At 37.2% G+C, this 19,099-nt stretch overlaps 1 protein-coding gene across 5 annotated transcripts in view; it reads left to right on the top strand.

Annotated features, from left to right (window-relative positions):
* The window catches only part of CLHC1 (clathrin heavy chain linker domain containing 1), a 34,290-nt gene that overhangs the window by 1,612 nt on the left and 13,579 nt on the right, over positions 1-19,099 (top strand). For 2 of the 5 annotated variants that reach the window (XM_055540127.1, XM_055540128.1), the window contains exons 2-9: positions 1,010-1,202; positions 5,566-5,753; positions 7,695-7,828; positions 8,183-8,384; positions 8,500-8,612; positions 8,987-9,071; positions 11,106-11,212; positions 16,423-16,597. In XM_055540127.1, coding sequence (XP_055396102.1) covers positions 1,026-1,202; positions 5,566-5,753; positions 7,695-7,828; positions 8,183-8,384; positions 8,500-8,612; positions 8,987-9,071; positions 11,106-11,212; positions 16,423-16,597 — 1,181 coding nt within the window. In that variant the 5' untranslated portion in view covers positions 1,010-1,025. Of the gene's footprint in view, positions 1-945; positions 1,203-5,565; positions 5,766-7,694; positions 7,829-8,182; positions 8,385-8,499; positions 8,613-8,986; positions 9,072-11,105; positions 11,213-16,422; positions 16,598-19,099 lie in introns of those variants that run through there. The other 3 variants (XM_055540126.1, XM_055540129.1, XM_055540130.1) reach the window with 3 other exon arrangements.

The raw sequence follows: 19,099 nt of genomic DNA, 5'->3' as shown, positions 1-19,099 counted from the left end.
TCCTTGGATATCTGCTTTGCTTACATTTCCCAGATCTTTTTCCATTCTGTCTCATAACTTTTCAATATCATTTATATGCAGATGCCTTATAAACCTCTTTCTCACTTGGACTACTCACTTGAACTCCAACTTCACATACTAGCTGTCAATTCATCATCTCTAATAGGCGGGCCCAAACTCCTGATCTTATGAAATTGATCTTCCCATCTCATAGAAGACAATTCTATCTTTTCAGCTGCTGAAGCCAGAAACTTTATGGTCCTCGTTGACTCTTCTTTCATACCCACATTGCATCCCTCAACAAATCTTTTTGGTTTTATTTTTGATGTATGCAGCGAACACTTCTCACAGCTCTGCTGTTACCACTGTTTCAAGCCACCATTATCTTTTGCCTGGGCTGTTGTAATAGCTTCCCAGTAATTCTGAGTTCAACCCTTGTCTTCACAGGGCAGCAAGAGCAATTCTTTGAAAATGTAAGTTAGCTGTCAGTCTTCTGCATACAGTTCTCCAGTAGCTTCCTGTCTCAGAGTTAAGCCTAAGTTCCTATAAGCAAGGCTATCACTCCCACACCAGAATGACTGGAGGCCACAATATTTGACCTTGTTTGTTTCATCAGGATGCTTTCAAACTAGTTTTCCCACATGAAGCAAATAAAATGCTAATTAAACTTCTGTTAGAAAATGTTAAGTTAAACAAACCATTCGATCTTATGAAACAAATGCTTCTAGTAAGAAAAGAGCTTCTTATTGTCTGGTGTTTGGTATTTCTATCCCAGAGGTATAGTATAGCACATGACAGTAGAATTTATTAGACCTGTTCACTCAGAGGTTGAAATACTTATTTCATGAGATCCATGAGATTTTTTTTTCTGATACATTTTATTTAGATCCATATTTGACCTAATTTATGTAAAGCTTTAGATTAATTGATTTTTTTTTCTTTCAGGCTTATCAAAGTTTTGGCTTTGTTGCAAAAGCAAATCAAGACTTAAATTTTCTCTGGTGAACAGGTGTCTACATTGATGTATGTCCGTCCAGGAAATAAATAAGCATGCCGTTCTCCCTCCTATCATTAGTGGAAGTGACAAGGAATTTTTGGAAAGAATGCAAAGATACATAATTACAGAAACTGAAAGAGTGTGCTGTAATGAGGAAGGACCTTCTGATGAATATTACATCATATACCGAAACGTTTTTGATAAGGTATCGTAATGCTCTAACACAGTGGAGTTTTTATGTGGTAGAAATGGTCCATCCTGACAATAAGATTCATACCTTAGTAACACCACTGCTTGTTTGACTACTTCTATTTATCAGTTTTGAGAAATTTGTCCAATTTGTCACAAAGGGATGAATGTGGGAGATGCTATGCTGGATTTATATTACTAGACAGTTAATGAGTGTTTCAGTTATCATAGCTTAAGGCTATCAGTTTTTGAGCTACAATCTGCCTTCAAACATCATTTTGACCTTCCATCTTAGATTATTATCTGATTTGTTAGGAATTGGGCTGTAGCCAGAACCTGGTGATTCTTCATTGTTTTGGGTTGGTTTGCGGTGTCATTAAAACCTTGCTTTAAATTTGATCTGTATTATTGAATTGAGACCGCGCGTAGATGAGCGGTCTATATGGGCACAGTAAACAAGCAGTTGGTGCACGCATGCTCAGTGGCTTCAGTCGTGTCCAACTCTTGGTGACCCCGTGGACTGTAGCCCGACAGGCTGCTCTGTCTACAGAATCATCCTGGCAAGAATACTGGAGTGGGTTGCCATTTCCTCCTCCAGGGGGTCTTCCAGACCTGAAAAACAGAGGTCAGAAAATGCTGCAGTTTTAGCTAACATTTGATTTTGCTTTTTAAGATTTTAGAAAAACCATCTTTTCTTTATAAACAATTGCAATATGGCCACGGATCCTCATTTTTTTTAACCTCACTTTTTCTTTTTCACCTGTCTTTGAAGATGCCCTGACAGTAAAAGAAGTGAAATTAGCGTCCTTTCCTCCTTACCTGGAAGAAATAATTACTTATGTTAAGACTTCTGTAAACTATTTGTCTCTGAGTTAAAAAGCCATAGGCAAGATAGAAGAACTCTGTTTTGTTTAATTTTTAAGCATTATACACTGAGTCTTATTTCTCCTCTAAAATAAAAGTAAAATGCCTCACACTAAAGGAAAAGTGAGCATAAAGTAGTCATAGATACCTAAAAGTGGAATTAAGAAAATGGACGCCTATCCACTGGGCTTCCCCAATAGCTCAGTTGGTAAAGAATCTGCTTGCGATGCAGGAGACCCTGGTTAGATTCTTGGGTTGGGAAGATTGGTTGGGGGATAGGCTACCTAATCCAGTATTCCTGGGCTTCCCTTGTGGCTCAGCTGGTAAAGAATCTGCCTGCAATGTGGGAGACCTGGGTCCTGGGTTCAATCCCTAGGCTGGGAAGATTCTGTGGAGAAGAGAAAGGCTACCCACTCCAGTATTTTGGCCTGGAGAATCCATGGACTGTATAGTCCATGGGGTCACAAAGATTCGGACACAACTGAGCGAATTTTACCTCACTTTACTTCACTTGCATATCCATAAAAGTATAAATTGGAAAAACGAGTCTTTTCTTCCTTTAAAGTCATGTAGAAAATCTGTCTTTAAGAACTGGTACATTGGCAGGTTAGCTTCATTTTATATGTTGTCATGGTCAATGAAATTGTTTTGGTGTTTTAGTCATTAAGGAATGTATTAGGTGAATGTTTATAGGTAGTGTATTGAATAGGTTTTATAAATATCAGAAATCATGCTGAGACTCTACTTGTGTGAAATCAGCAAAGGAAAGTTATAACTGTAGCATACTTATTTTTGCATATACAAATGCTAACACTTGTCACAAGTTTTCACACATGAAGAGCTCTCTGCTTTAAATTAATATAGTTATGGTGAAGTCATTTTGGAGGAGGTGTTGGTAAATTTAATTCCTAGAAAAAAGACAGGAGATTAAATAAAAGGTGATTTCTGTATCTTTAGTCCTTTTCTCCCTACCCCCCAAGATTTCCATTCGAACTATTTGTACGTTATACAGTTATACGTTGAACATTGTGAAGAATCCTATTCTTCAAAACTAAGAGGGGATCTGAAATAGAAATCCTGTGGTACTTAGAGAAACCTTTCTTCTAGCTTCTCAATAAAATAATCTGCCTTTCCATTTTCATGTTATTCTAGCACATTTGGTTGTTAATAAACTATTAATGTAGGAGAAGGCAATGGCAACCCACTCCAGCACTCTTGCCTGGAAAATCCCATGGACAGAGGAGCCTGGTAGGCTGCAGTCCACGGGGTTGCACAGATTCGGACACGACTGAAGTGACTTAGCAAACTATTAATGTCTGCCTTCTCTAATCAACACCAAGCACCAGAAGAGGATTTCTGAGTGGAAGATACTGGTCATCTTTCTGGCATGACCAAACTACCTATCCACCAAAATCAAGACTGCTGCCCAGCAATTTTCAATAAAATGGAGACAATTAATTTGTGGTCTTTCAAACTAAACACTTCACTGTTCCCTGCTATCCTCCACTCCACAAGCCTCTATGATGTGCTGCAGCAATCCAAGACAACTCAGATATGTTAATGGATAGAAAACGGACTTGTTGTAACATCATGATCAGCTCCCATGGGTTTACTAGGATAAACAGATTTCAGAAAGACACTCATGAATTTTTAAGAATGCATAGAAAATGCATTAGAGTAAAGCAGGCAAACTTGTACACTAGAGGTAAAATAGTTTTGGTTGGCCAGCAAAATATTTTAAAATTTAGGAAATTTCACCCAAAGCCCATATTTTTAGCTTCTCCTGAAAACTCTGAACAATCTACCAGCATGGAACTCCCATTCCTTTAATGGCAGTAGTCAGCTGGAGCTTTAAATTGGATTCATTCTTCATTTTACCACAGTCCCCATGATTCCTTATTCTCTTAAAGCCAATCCACTTAACTTTCATATGACCTTCCTGACCTCTTGGCATTCAAGTTTCAGTCTCCATAATAAGGCTTCCCTTAACTCCTCCAAAACATAGCCGTATTCCCCAGGTACAGAACTATGAGGAAGAAAAGGAATGGCACTCATTCCACCTCAGCTCCTACTCACAGGACATACACTATTTGCACAAAACACCACGAGAACACAAAATGCCAGTCACTTTCCAGAGTCCGGCTGTCTCTATAATTCACCCATATCTCCTGAAACTCACTCTTCCTAGCCTTGATCTTCTTTGCTTATTAAGTCCTCGGCTCTCTGCAACCTACCCTTAATTCTTGTTACATAAGCCTCAGGTCTCCTTGCCTTGATTCAGGCATGGTTCTCTAGGCTGAATCCTCTACCTCTGATTTTAAACAGAATTTGGTACTTGTTCTCTGGTGCTTTCTGGTTCTCTTTATACCATTTTTTTTTTTTTTTTTTTTTTTTTGCCATACCACTCTTGCGATCTCAGTTTCCCTACCCAGAACTGAACCTGGGCCACAGCAGTGAAAGCACAAGTCCTAACCACTGGGCCAATGGGGAACTCCCTTCTTATACCATTTCTTGAGAGACCAGATGTCTTTCTGCAATATTTTTTTCTAGGTATTTTCTAGCTATAGTGGAGTATATTATAGACTAGATATGTAGCAGGGGTAGAAAGCATAATTGTATCTTTCAGAGGAAATTGTGGATTGGTCACATTTATTCCTTATATCACTTGACACCTTCTGAAATTCTCATGAGTTGGCAACCATAGATTATTTTTAATGTTTTTGTTTTTTAACTTCTTTAAAGTGTTTCTTAGTTATGATTGCTTTTTCATTTGGGTAATGCCTACACAAGGTTAACCAGAGAGAAAGAAAAATAAAGTAAAAAACCAATAAGCAGAGTATACAATGAAGTCAGGTCCTTCTCATTTTAGAACCTACTTACCCTTTCTTTCTCTATAGTTTTCTTCTTTCCTCCTCTGTAGGTTTCTATTTTCTTCCATTATTGTTCCAGAGATATTATGTACATAAACGTCATTTTAAACCATGAATATAAGATGTGAAGGGTTTTCTACAATTGTACTTGACATCTTGGGGATAGAAATGCAGTTTGGTAATTGAGATTATTGATCAACAAGAGCAGATGGGTTAGAAAAACAGGGAGATAAAGGGAGTCCAGGATTTTAAGTTCTGAATGAAGTCAGAGACTAGATTTGGAGATAGTGAGGGATGATATGTAATTGTATTTAAGAGATCCAGAGTTGGGATAGTTCAATCTGGTATTGGCTTTAACTGACCTCATATAATGTATGTGTTAATTCCTGAGTAGAGCAAAAAATGTTTTTTTCTCAAGATCACAGAATTGTAATGATTCACAAAGATCATATATTCAGTAACCATGAACTGTCTTTAATATCCAGGCATATTGCATATAAGTGCAAGCTCAAATTTGTAAAATTTTAGATTTCTAATTGCCCATCATTTCATTAAAAAAAATTATAATGCTATTTGCAAGGCTTTTGATATATAGTCTTCTAGAAAAAAATTCAGTACCATAGACAGAAAAAAATCATGTTTCAGGTAATAGAATATGTCACTGCATACAAATCCATTCTTACTTCAATAAAGAAAGAATACGACAAATTTATTGAGACAATAAAGAAAGGCCAAAGAACTGCATTTTATCTTCATGGAAAACTTAAAGTTTTGGCAGGAGAGCCCACAGCATTGGTATATCACAAGAAAAGAATAGCCCAACTTCAGGCAAAGTAAGTATATTGGTAAGTAGCCCGAAAGGTGATAACTGCTACTTGGTTTATTAACTAGCCATTGTAACTGTAACTAGTGATTCTTAGTCATCTTCAACTTTTATTTTATTTTAAAGCCATGTTTTTATGTTACCCTTCCTATTGAAATTACTGTATTTTTACTTGAAAAATAATACTAATTCAGTTTGGGAAATTTATAATATCTCTTAGGATAATTGGAGGCACATTGTAGTATCGTAAAATGAAGGATGCAGATAATTGCTCCAGGTAATTTCTTGCATGGAAGGTTTAATGGTACAATTTCATGATTACCATCTGAAATAGAGCACTTAATCTTGTGATGCAACAGAGTAAGTGACCTACTGGGAGATGATAAAACTCTCACTCTTTTTGAACAGTCTCAGATTTTCAGTGTTCCATTTGGTAATTGATGGGTAAATTGTTCTTAGAGATAATTTCAAGTCAACCAGGAAAATTATGTGAAATTTGACCTCCATTTTTGGTGATGTAGCTGGCTAGAGGTTGGGATCACTTCTTGTTGGGAGAAAATGCTACATAAAATAGTGAAAAAAAAATTGTTTTTTTGAAAGGGACAGGAGGCTGATAAGATAGTAACAGAAATATTAGGGCAAAATCAGAAGACAAAAGACAGAGGAGCACTAAAGCTTCTTTGGAATCAAGATTGCCGGGAGAAATACCAAGAACCTCAGATATGCAGATGACACCACCCTTATGGCAGAAAGTGAAGAGGAACTAAAAAGCCTCTTGATGAAAGTGAAAGAGGAGAGTGAAAAAGTTGGCTTAAAGCTCAACATTCAGAAAACTAAGATCATGGCATCTGGTCCCGTCACTTCATGGGAAATAGATGGGAAAACAGTGGAAACAGTGTCAGACTTTATTTTTTTGGGCTCCAAAATCACTGCAAATGGTGACTGCAGCCATGAAATTAAAAGACGCTTACTCCTTGGAAGGAAAGTTATGACCAACCTAGATAGCATGTTGAAAAGCAGCGACTTTGCCAACAAACGTCCGTCTAGTCAAGGCTATGGTTTTTCCAGTGGTCATGGATGGATGTGAGAGTTGGACTGTGAAGAAAGCTGAGCGTTGAAGAATTGCTGCTTTTGAACTGTGGTGTTGGAGAAGACTCTTGAGAGTCCCTTGGACTGCAAGGAGATCCAGCCAGTCCATCCTAAAGGAGATCAGTCCTGGGTGTTCATTGGAAGGACTGTTGCTGAAGCTAAAACTCCACTACTTTGGCCACCTCATGCGAAGAGTTGACTCATTGGAAAAGACCCTGATGCTGGGAGGGATTGGGGGCAGGAGGAGAAGGGGACGACAGAGGATAAGATGGCTGGATGGCATCACCGACTCAATGGACATGAGTTTGAGTGAACTCCGGGAGTTGGTGATGGACAGGGAGGCCTGGCGTGCTGTGATTCATGGGGTCGCAAAGAGTCGGACACAAAACTGAGCGACTGAACTGAACTGAATAATATTGGACTTCTGGGCTCCAGAACTATGAAAGAACAGATTTCTGTTGTTTTAACCTGCCAAGTTTGTGGTATTTTGTTGTAGCAGCCACAGGAAGCTAATAGGATTACTTAACAAAAATGATTTTTAACTTGCAAATGTAATTTTCAACTAAAGGGAATGGACTTAGTACTTTGTGGCCAGATTATTCTATTTAACATTTACAAATTTCCAGTAAGGTTACAAATCATATGCAGTATAAGATTTTATTGATGCTTTGTAAGAGAATAGTTTCTCACTTATGAGGTTAGTTAACTTCTTAGCCATTGTTTTGTAAACTTTCACCCACATTCATGGTACAAAATGATAATTAGCCAAATTACAGTAATAATTTTACCTGTTTTACTTTGAGTGATATGATTAAATAATTAGTTGAAAGAAACATATTAAAAAAGCCTTTCTGATTTTCAGGATGGGACTTATTGAAAATAATTCCTCAAAGATTCAATTGCAGATAAATGAAATGAAACAAGTCAGGGCAAAGTATGACACAAAAGAAGAACAATATTGTACTTTCTGCAAAGATCCTTTAAAACCTATTCCAGGTACAGAATTTTGTTTAAAATATTTGTGAGACATTCCAATTGTTTCCTTAGCATGTGGGATCTTCCCCGACCAGGGATCAAACCTGTGTCCCCTACATTACCTGGAAGATTCTTAACCATTGGACCACCAGCGAAGTCCCTTCATTAAGTCTTCAGTAATGATTTGTTTAAAACTTCCAGCCATTTAGAAATGTATGCTAATGTTTAGTAATCTACAAGTTCATACTGCCGTCTCTTAATTATTTCTTAACATAGTCAACCATCTGACCTATTTTATTAATACTAAGACGTGCTCTTTGAGCACAAGCATCCCACACACTGCTTGTCTTGTTTGATTTTTTCCCTTTCCCTTAGGCATGACTCTCCAAGAATCTGTCAATTTAGATGCTCTCACTAAATACTTGAAACATCTTGAAGGTAAATATGCAGAAATTGAAGAACTTATGTCCAAAAAATATGTACCTATTCAGAGGAAGGCAGATTTAGATGAGGAAATGACTGTGGTATTAGAACGGCGAGATTCAACTGAAAATCTGAACAATGAATTACAGTTTAGGTATGAAAGTTGCATCTATGTTTTAAAAGTTTGAAGCTTTTATTTGTGTTGATTTTAATATTCCACTATTTGATTTTAGGTTCAGTATGTCATTAACGTTTTTTTATCTTTATAGTCATCAAAAACTGCAGGTTGTTTCACAAGCGCTTACTTTGTGGGTAAAATCTGATATGCGCAGATCATTTCAAGACATCGTGGAGAACATTCAGAAAAGTAAAGATTTACACGGTAGATGATCTGTATTTTTTAAGTATCATAAGTAATGGAAAACATTTTGTTTCCCCTTGAAAACTAAAGAATGGGGATTTTCCTAGGCTGAGTTGTAAAAATGTAAAAATGTACTTACTTTTGTTAGGGCTTTGTTACCCTATGGGCTTCTTCCTTCAGCAGTTGGCAGATAATCTGTAAAGAGTAAACTTGATTAGCCAGGGAGAGAATACCTGAAAATAAGGAAGCAAGAGATGGGGAGGCCATTCAGTTTAGGAAGAGGCTGGTACTATTAGAACTATAGCATTAGATTGTTGGTATTAAACATTTGTGTTTGTTGTTTTTATTGATTGATAACCTTAAATATCATCTGACGATGCTGTTAATATTTACAGATAAACAAGGCATTGCTGAAGAACTACTTGAAGAAGACCCAAGCAAGGCAAAGGAAGCTGAAATTTTGCTGTACTTCATTGAAAGGCAAATATTTTAAAAGCTTTGATCTTCCTTAAGCTATTACAGCATTTATTTAATATTTGCTTAAATGCTTACTCAATATTTAGCGTTTTTAGCATCTTTTTGAAATATTAGCATCTTTTTGAGCTGTAGTCTCTAGCTTTTGTATTTTTTAATAGCTACTCTAGTAGACAAATTAGAAAATAAACTAGAATTTTTAGACTATAGATTCTTTATGAAAATAAATACCAGATTGATGGTCTCAGAGATTTTATGGAAGATATAGCTGGACTGTAGTGTTAAGTTTTACTTATATTTTTCTTGTATTCCCTAACCATTGACCTGATCTTACAAAATGTTTTTGAGAATGTCTTCTTTTATTTGTTTGTTTATTTTTGCCTGTGTTAGTTAGGTGTTTGTTGCTGTGTGTGGGCTTTCTCTAGTTGCAGAGAGCTGGGGTTACTCTTCGTTGTGATGCACGGGCTTCTCATTCCCATGGCGTCTCTTGTTGTGCAGCAGAGGCTCTAGGGCACTTGGGCTTTGAGCACTGGCACTTCAGCAGTTGTGGTATGTTGGCCTAGGTGGCCCTCGACATGTTTGATCCTCCAAGATCAGGGATCGAACTCATGTCCCCTACGTTGGCAGGTGGATTCTTAACCACTGGACCACCAGGGAAGCCCAGGAACATCTTCCTGAATCAGATTATCCAAGCCAATTTAGTCCTTCTTTCCTCATTTGTATCCTATGACATATTAGGAAGGCATATTTCTCTCTAATATGTATTAAATTATTATATAGTGTATGCTGCTGCTGCTAAGTTGCTTCCACCGTGTCCGACTCTGTGCGACCCCATAGACGACAGCCCACTAGGCTCCTCTGTCCCTGGGATTCTCCAGGCAAGAATACTGGAGTGGGTTGCCATTTCCTTCTCCAATGCATGAAAGTGAAGAGTGAAAGTGAAGTCGCTCAGTCGTGTCCAACTCTTAGTGACTCCATGGACTGCAGCCTACCAGGCTCCTCCCTCCATGGGATTTTCAGGCAAGAGTACTGGAGTCGGGTGCCATTGCCTTCTCCAATATAGTGTATAGTAAAGGCTTAAAGAGATCTGACTTTATTCTTTTTTTTTAATTTTTAAATTGGAGGATAATTGCTTTACAATGTTGGGTTGGTTTCTGCCATAAAACAGCGTGAATCAGCCATAAATATGTTTGTCCCCTCCCTCTTGAACGTCCCCTATAAGACTTTATTCTTTATTTATTTATTAATTATTTATTTATTCTTTATTCTTTAAGAGGTTGATTCACAGGCTATGAGGCCAATCTGTAATGAACATATGTAATATTCCTAGTCTTCTATGTTAAACAATGTATTTTACTTAATATTATTTCAGTGTTTTTCCTCCTCTGAGGTTCCACATTCATTTGCAACACTCTTTAAATCCACTTTGGCATAGTTTTATTAATAGTGAGGTAAGGGTTGAGCTGGAGACATTTTGCCCTAGGAAGAGGAGTAGAAGCTTAAGTTATCTGAACTATTATCTTTTCTTCTTTCATTTAGTCTCACATTCAGTTGGGAGTCTGGTTACTGGTGGAACAACTTATGCTTCTGAATACCAAGGACTCCTCTTGATTTTCAGCTTTGGCAGCATTTGAGTTCAATTAATATTTACCCTACATTGAGCCTCTAAGCAGATTGCCCTTCTTTCCCTGGTTCCCCTTTTCTTCTGGAGATTATATAAGAGAAAAAAAAAAATCTGAGCTCACTATAAATTCAGTGAAGTTCTTTCCATTTCCTATGGATTATTCTAAGTACTGAAGAATAACGTACATAACAGGTTCAAGTCACCTAGCAGGTGAGAATCTTCTTCTGAAGCTACAAAAAATAATATTAGGGAAGGGAGTGAAAGAATATTTTAGAGAGTGAATGGATCTAATTATAGTTTATTAGAGGTGTTTTTTGTATTACTATACTACTATGTTTAATATGTATTAGACATTTCTAATCCGTTTTCTTTACTTTTTTTGTATACTGTTATATAATGAAATGCAATGACTGTAGGTTCAATGAATTAATCTCACTTGGGGAATATGAAAAGGCAGTTTATTTTGCAGTGAATGGTCCTAGAAGAATTCTTCAAAACATTGGGACAGTGAACAAATTTAAGGGTAAGCCTTTCTCTCTGAATCTTACATGTATATGCTAATTATACTTTTTTCCCCCCTGATAGAATGGGATGAATATTGAACTGGAAAATAAGATGCAGGCTCCAGTCCTATATCTATCATTTACTCAGTTTCCTTACCTGTAAGATTAAGGAGTTTGATTAGGCTTTCCCAATTAAGTTATGAAATATTTCAAGTGTACAGAAAAGTATGAATAACAGCAAAGATTGAGGGCAAGAGGAGAAGGGGGCAACAGAGGATGAGATGGTTGGATGGCATCACCGACTCAATGGACATGAGTTTGAGCAAACTCTGGGGAATAGTGAAGGACAGGGAAGCCTGGCATGCTGCAGTTCATGGGGTCACAAAGAATCAGAAACAGCTTAGCGACTGAACAATAACAATTCACTACCAAGCTAAAAATGTGAATATTTTGTCAGGTTTGCTCCACTTCCTTTAAAAGCAGCTTTGTTGTAGCGAGTCAACATACATACAATAAACTGTACATTGTTAAAGTATAGAGTTTGTTAGGTTTTGACATATGTATCCTCCAAAAGTTCTCTCTTTGTCCTCAGTGATCCCTCTCTAAATCAAATCCCTTAACGATTATACAGTGGAAGTGACAAATAGATTCAAGGGATTAGATATGATAGAGTGCCTAAAGAGCTATGGATGGAGGTTTATAACATTGTACAGGAGACAGTGATCAAGACCATCCCCAAGAAAAAGAAGTGCACAAAGGCAAAATGGTTGTCTGAGGCCTCACAAATAGCTGAGAAAAGAAGAGAAGCTAAAGGCAAAGGAGAAAAGGAAAGATATATCTATTTGAATGCAGAGTTCCAAAGAATAGCAAGGAGAGATAAGAAAACTTTTCTCAGTGATCAGTACAAAGAAATACAGGAAAACAATAGAATGGGAAAGACTATAGATCTTTTCAAGAAAATTAGAGATACCAAGAGAATATTTCATGCAAAGAAGGGCACAATAAAGGACAGAAATGTTATGTACCTAACAGAAGCATAAGATATTAAGAAGAGGTGGCAAGAATACACAGAAGAACTATACAAAAGAGATCTTCATGACCCAGATAACCACGATGGTGTGATCACTCACCTAGAGCCAGACATCCTGAAATGTGAAGTCAAGTGGGCCTTAGAAAGCATCACTACGAACAAAGCTAGTGGAGGTGATGGAATCCTAATTGAGCTATTTCAAATCCTGAAAGATGATGCTGTGAAAGTGCCGCACTCAATATGCCAGCAAATTTGGAAAACTCAGCATTTGGCCACAGAACTGGAAAAGGTCAATTTTCATTCCAGTCTCTAAGAAAGGCAATGCCAAAGAATGTTCAAACTGCCACACAATTGCACTCATCTCACACGCTAGCAAATTAATGATCAAAATTCTCCAAGCCAGGTTTCAACAGTACTTGAACCGTGAACTTCCAGATGTTCAAACTGGTTTTAGAAAAGGCAGAGGAACCAGAGATCAAATTCCCAACATCCGTTGGATCATCGAAAAAGCAAGAGAGTTCAAGAAAAACCCCTACTTCTGCTCTATTAACTACGCCAAAACCTTTGACTTTGTGGATCACAACAAACTGGAAAATTCTGAAGGAGATGGGAATACCAGACCACCTGACCTGCCTCCTAAGAAATCTGTATGTAGGTCAAGAAGCAACAGTTAGAACTGGACATGGAACAACAGACTGGTTCCAAATTGAGAAAGGGGTAGGTCAAGGCAGTATATTGTCACTATGCTTATTTAACTTATATGCAGAGTACATCGTGGGAAATTCCGGGCTGGATGAAGCACAAGCTGGAAACAAGATTGCCAGGAGAAATATCAATAACCTCAGATATGCAGATGACACCACCCTTATGGCAGAAAGTGAAGAAGAACTAAAGAGCCTCTTGATGAAAGAGGAGAGTGAAAAATCTGGCTTAATACTCAACATTCAAAAAATTAAGATCATGGCATCCGGTACCATCACTTCATGGCAAATAGATGGGGAAACAATGGAAACAGTGAGAAACTTTATTTTGGGGGGTTCCAAAATCACTGCAGATGGTGACTGCAGCCATGAAATTACAAGACGCTTGCTCCTTGGAAGAAAAGCTATGACCAACCTAGACAGCATATTAAAAAGCAGAGACATTACTTTGCCAACAAAGGTCCATCTAGTCAAAGCTTTGGTTTTTCCAGTGGTCATGTGTGAATGTGAGAGTTGGACCATACAGAAAGCTAAGCATCAAAGAAATGAACTGTAGTGTTGGAGAAGACTCTTGAGAGTCCCTTGGACTGCAAGGATATCCAACCAGTCTATCCTAAAGGAAATCAGTCCTGAATATTCATTGGAAGGACTGATGCTGAAGCTGAAACTCCAATACTTTGGCCACCTGTTGCCAAAAACTGACTCATTGGAAAAAAACCCTGATGCTGGGAAAGATTGAAGGTGGGAGGAGAAGGGGACGACAGAGGATGAGATGGTTGGATGGCATCACCGACTCAATGGACATGAGTTTCAGCAAGCACCAGGAGTTGGTGAAGGACAGGGAAGCCTGGTGTTCTGCAGTCCATGGGGTCACAAAGAGTCGGACATGACTGAGTGACTGAACTAAATTGATCCCTCTTTCCCACTACTCCCCTCCCTGCCACTGGTCTCCTTCACATGGCTTCTCTTATCTGCTATCAATCACCAAAGATTAGTTTGCATTTTCTAGAATTTCATATAAATGAATTATAATGTAGGTATCCTTTTGTTTTTTATCTACTAAACCCCAAACAGAAACTGCTTATCTAACTGGAATAACCACTCTTGGTTCAATTCTTTACAACAGACTTCTAATATTCCTAGAAATAAGATGTTCTAATGATCAATTTTAAAATTACTTGTTACACAGTATACCACAAACCATAATCTGAAATCATAGAGCAACAAAAAAATGCAGCCTGAAAAACAAAAAAACAAAACCAAAAAGTATAAGTGTAAAATTCTTTTGTTTATATTTTCAAGTTTATTTCAGAAACAGTGAGAAAATTAATTTCTGTTGTTTTTTTAAAGGCACCCAGTATGTGGTGACTTGTTACAGGAACTCTAGGAAACTAATACAGTGTATGTATGTGCAGTGTGTATGTGTGTATGAGGGGTGCATATAGCTTCCACAAATGCTTCCAGAGATGTTCATCTTGCTCTTCTCACTCCACACTTGGGACCTTTCCTGCCATACTACATAAGTATGCAGTTATCTTTGGAGATGGCTAATGTAATAGTATTCATGCACTCTCCAGATTCAACTGAAAATAGAGGCTACTAATTTACTGTTCCCTTGGGCAGGAGAAATTGTCTTGAAATTATTGACAGCCTTTTTAGAATGGTGGTTCACTATTGTTTTTCTTCACTTTTGCCCTATTCTATAAGACAGCCAAATGCACTACAAGAAATTTAGTAGGTATGCTTTTTTGACTGATTTCTTGCACTGAGCATAATTATTTTGGAATTCATCCATGTTATTGCATCTATCAATAATTTATTTTTCGTTGCTGAGTAGTGTTCTATTCTGTGAATGGAAATGCTTTATCAGATATTTTCTACCAATCTGTGGCTTGTCTTTTCATTTTCTTAACAGTGTCTTTCTAAGAGTAGAAGTCATTCATTATGTTGAAATCTAATTTACAATTTTTTTTTATGGATTGAGAATTTAGTGTAGTACCTAAGAAATCTATGTCTACTCTGCAGAGATTTTTCTTCTATTTTTTCCCCTAAGGATTTTATAATTTTAGGTTTACATTTAAGTCTGTTATCCAGTTTGGGTTAATTTTTATATATGATGTGAGGTATGGGTTAAAGTTTTTTTTTCAAAGTTTATTTTTGCTGATAGCTATTTAGTTATTCCAGGATAATTGATTTAAAAAGACTTTCTCCACTCATGTACCTTTGTACCTTTGTGACAAACTGATTGTCTATTCTATTCATTGATCTGTTTATCTTGAAGCTTGTACTACACTGTCTTGATTAATGTAAGCTTATAGTAAGTCTTGAAATTAGATTGTATTAGTCTTCAAACTCTGCTCTTCTTTATCAAATTTGGTTTGGCTATTTTAGGTCTTTTATATTTCTGTTTAAATTTTTGAAGTCAGCTTGTAAATTTCTTAGAAAAAAAAAAGATCTACTAGGAATTGCATTGAATCTGTAGTTCAACATGGGGAGAATAGACAGTGAACAATACTGAATTTTATGACCCAGTGAACCCATAAACGTGGTCTATCTCTCCATTTTTGCTTTTAGGGTTTTAAAAAAATTTAGCAGTGTTTTATAGGTTATAGTGTTCTATTTTTTTTTTTTAACATTGAAATGTTCAATTTTTACTCAGAAATTTTGAGATATCTTGCAAGTAACCAGGAACTCTTTCTTTGGATGTGCTCTCAACTTAGTATAAGTTAAAAGTGATAAAAATTTTTAAGTGATATTGGTATAGTCCTGAGTTTCTTTCTCTTCTCCCTTTGTCTTAGTCTACTCAAATTATGGCTTGCAAGTTTCAGTAAAAATCAGTGCTTGCAATTAATGCTTAAATAGTGTAATTACCAGTGAAATTGAAAAACAGCCAACTTTTATTCATTTACTAGGTATGTGGATCTTACTCTAAGAAATTCACCAAAACTAGATTGGTGATAACTCACTGAGGGTTTCGTAGAATCACAAAATATTAAGTAAGACATTAAGTGAGATCCTAGTTCCCTGACCAAGGATTGAACCTGGGCCCACAGCAGTGAAAGCACTAAGACCTAAACACTGGACCACCAGGGAATTCCCATCTTTTACCTCCTTCTGGAGGCTCTGAATAGATTTCCATTCCATGCTGCTCTCATAACTTTTAAGTCAGCAAACTTTGGCATTCCTTGACTTGAGTCTCTCTAATCTCTGCCTTGGTTTTCACATAGCGTATGCTATTTAGTCATTGTTGTTGTTCAGTTGCTAAGTCATATCCGACTCTTTGCAACCCCATGGACTGCAGCACACCCAACTTCCCTGTCCATTATCCAAAATATAAAGTTTAATCCACAAGCATTAGTTAAAAATTACAAATGTTAATATATAACTTTAGATTAAAATTTTTAGAAAATGATATGAGATGAAAATAAGAATGTGAAGTAAGAAAAAGTAAATTATTACTTAAAAGTATTTGACTGAAAACCTTTTCTTTTCTTTGTAGCTGTTGGAAAAATTAGAGGAAAACCTTCCCCATTACTCTTATTTTTTGAGGCTATCTTTAGCATAAGTCATGCTTTTAGACATCCTGTTGATGCAGTGCTAACTCTGGAAGGAATCAAGTGTGGATTGTCTGAAAAACGTTTAGACTTAGTCATCAACTGGGTCACCCAAGAAAGGTAAGCAAAGTTATGCTTTTAACTTGATTTTGAAATTTGCTTGATAAAGCATTTATCAAGCATAAAAAGTTCTCAGAATTTTAATGGTTTTCTTGTCAGTACATTATTTGAGCATTTATTTCAGATCTCTATTGCAATTTATCCAAAAGTATTTACTGAGCATTCACGGATGAAGTAATAAGGCCTAGTCACAACGAGCTCAGAGGTCAGGAGTTGCCTCAAGGCAATTGACAAGATGATTTGTGACCAGTTATTGGTACATGGAAGTTGATCAATAAGGATAGAAAAGGGTTGATCAGTATCATGCTGCTCAAAGGGATAACTTTATTTCAGACAGGCTATGGATACATGTAAAGGATAAGCCCAGGAGAAAACTTAAAAGCAGGAGGGACGTGAACCAAGGTAACATTTAAAGAACATACAAACCAGCAAGCACAGGCAGGAGGTGGCTTCTTGGAGTTGTCTTGGCACAAATTGGCAGACTTGTACCAGGGTTGCCTTGGATTGGGTTCCCTGGAACCAAGGCCTCAGACAGGAATTTGGGTGTTCATGAAGGATGGCTTCTCAAGAGAAACCCGTAAGGAACTGAGTAAAGCAGAATAGGGAAATGAAAAGAGCCAAGCAAGGATGTGACCTCAGGCAAGTATTGACTTTATTTACAGAGGGACACCTCTGAAGCATAAAGCACATCACAGAGCTGTTCCCACTTGATGGAAAGGGCCAAGCTTCTGTGCTTCTCCATCAGTTAGTCAAGGGCTGTGGGCTGCCTGGATAGGGTAGGAATACATAACTTTCTGGGCATGGTGGCTCCCACTAGCCCTGGGTAATCCCTTATGGAAGGCAAGCACCTGTGAGCCACTGAGAGCCAATACCTAGAGCAGCTGGGGAAGGGTATGCTGACTCAGTAAGGAGGATTTGGGCAGGACACCAAAACAGCATCTGCCTTAGTCAACCATTTGCATAATACAGATCTCTTTGCTTTTCACATTAAGTTCACTCCATCCAGGCACAGCTCCTCTAGGATTCTGTGGTCATAATTCTTGGGGAAACTTATAAGAGGAGGGTGAGCAGGATGAATTATAGTCCTTGTTACTAAGTCCTAGGACTGTAATTTGCTTTTTTACAGCTTTATTGAGATATAGTTTATATATAATAACCTATATATATTTAAAGTGTACAATTTGATGAGTTGTTTAAAAACAGCATTATGGAGATATAATTGATATGCAGTAGGCTGCACATATTTAAGGTGTGTAATTTGACAAGTATTGACATATAGTTGCTCAGTCGTGTCTGACTTTGTGATCTCATGGACTGTAGCCTGCCAGGCTCCTCTGTCCATGGGATTTCCCAGGCAAGAATACTAGAGTGAGTTGCCATTTTCTTCTCTAGGGGATCTTCCCAACGTAGGGATCAAACCTGAGTCTCCTGCATTGCAGGCAGATTCTTTACTGCTGAGCCACCAGAGAAACCCTGTTTTGTCATATGCATGCATCCTTGAAATAATCAGCACAATCAAGATGCTAAATATATCCACGACTCTCAAATGTTTCCTTATGTCCCTTTGTAATGCCTCTTCTTTCCTTCTACCACCTCATTCTACCCTCCTCCCCATCTCTAGATAACCACCGATTTGCTTTATATTATCCTAGTTTCATTTTCATTTCCTAAAATTTTACATATATATATATATATATTATTGGATATTCACACATTGTATATTCTTTTTTTTCCTTTGTCTGGCTTCTTTCATTTATAATTACTTTGAGATTCATCCATATTAATTGATACTGATTATTTTTCTTCTCTATCACCCATTTCAGAGTCTTCTTACGTATATTTCTTTTGATCTTGATGGCTTGTCTGGTAGAATGACTGTGGTTACCATGCCTTTATCAAACCATGGGTTTTTTTTTTTTTTTTAATTATTTTATGTTGGAGTATAACTGATTAACAATGTTGTGTTAGTTTCAGGTGTAGAGCAAAGTGATTCAGCTATACATATACATGAATCTGTTCTTTTTCAAATTGTTTTCTCGTTTAGAAACCATGGTTCTTGATTTACCCACTAACTGTTTTCATTTGGCATGGGACTACCCAGAGATATAATAGTAGATCATCTTTCACTTGTAACAGACAACATTTGTATAACAAATGAATAACATTTGAAAAACAGCTATTGGGTTGTGCTAAAGATGGAGTATTTATCCATGGAGTATCAAAGACTGTTTAACTAGAGATACTCATCATGAATCTGTATTCTGACAGACTCACCAAGTCATAAGTTCAGATGGGCTCAGAAGAGTCCATCCAAAATCAAGCATGACCAAGATCGTGCTCAATCAGGCCCAGAGCACACAAGTAAGCTTCATGAATAAGTGGCCCAGACCCCATGTCAATTCCTACCGTCTTATGGGTACTGATACTACTTCCACAGCTTGTAACTAAGGGCTCATGCAAGGGTGAGGTTACCTAAGATAAGCAGAAAGGAGAAGGAAAAAA

Source organism: Bubalus kerabau, chromosome 11, assembly GCF_029407905.1.
Source record: "Bubalus kerabau isolate K-KA32 ecotype Philippines breed swamp buffalo chromosome 11, PCC_UOA_SB_1v2, whole genome shotgun sequence".
NCBI lineage: Eukaryota > Metazoa > Chordata > Mammalia > Artiodactyla > Bovidae > Bubalus > Bubalus kerabau.
The sequence above is the reverse complement of the archived record's forward strand: the minus strand, read 5'-3'. Positions and strand labels throughout refer to the sequence as shown.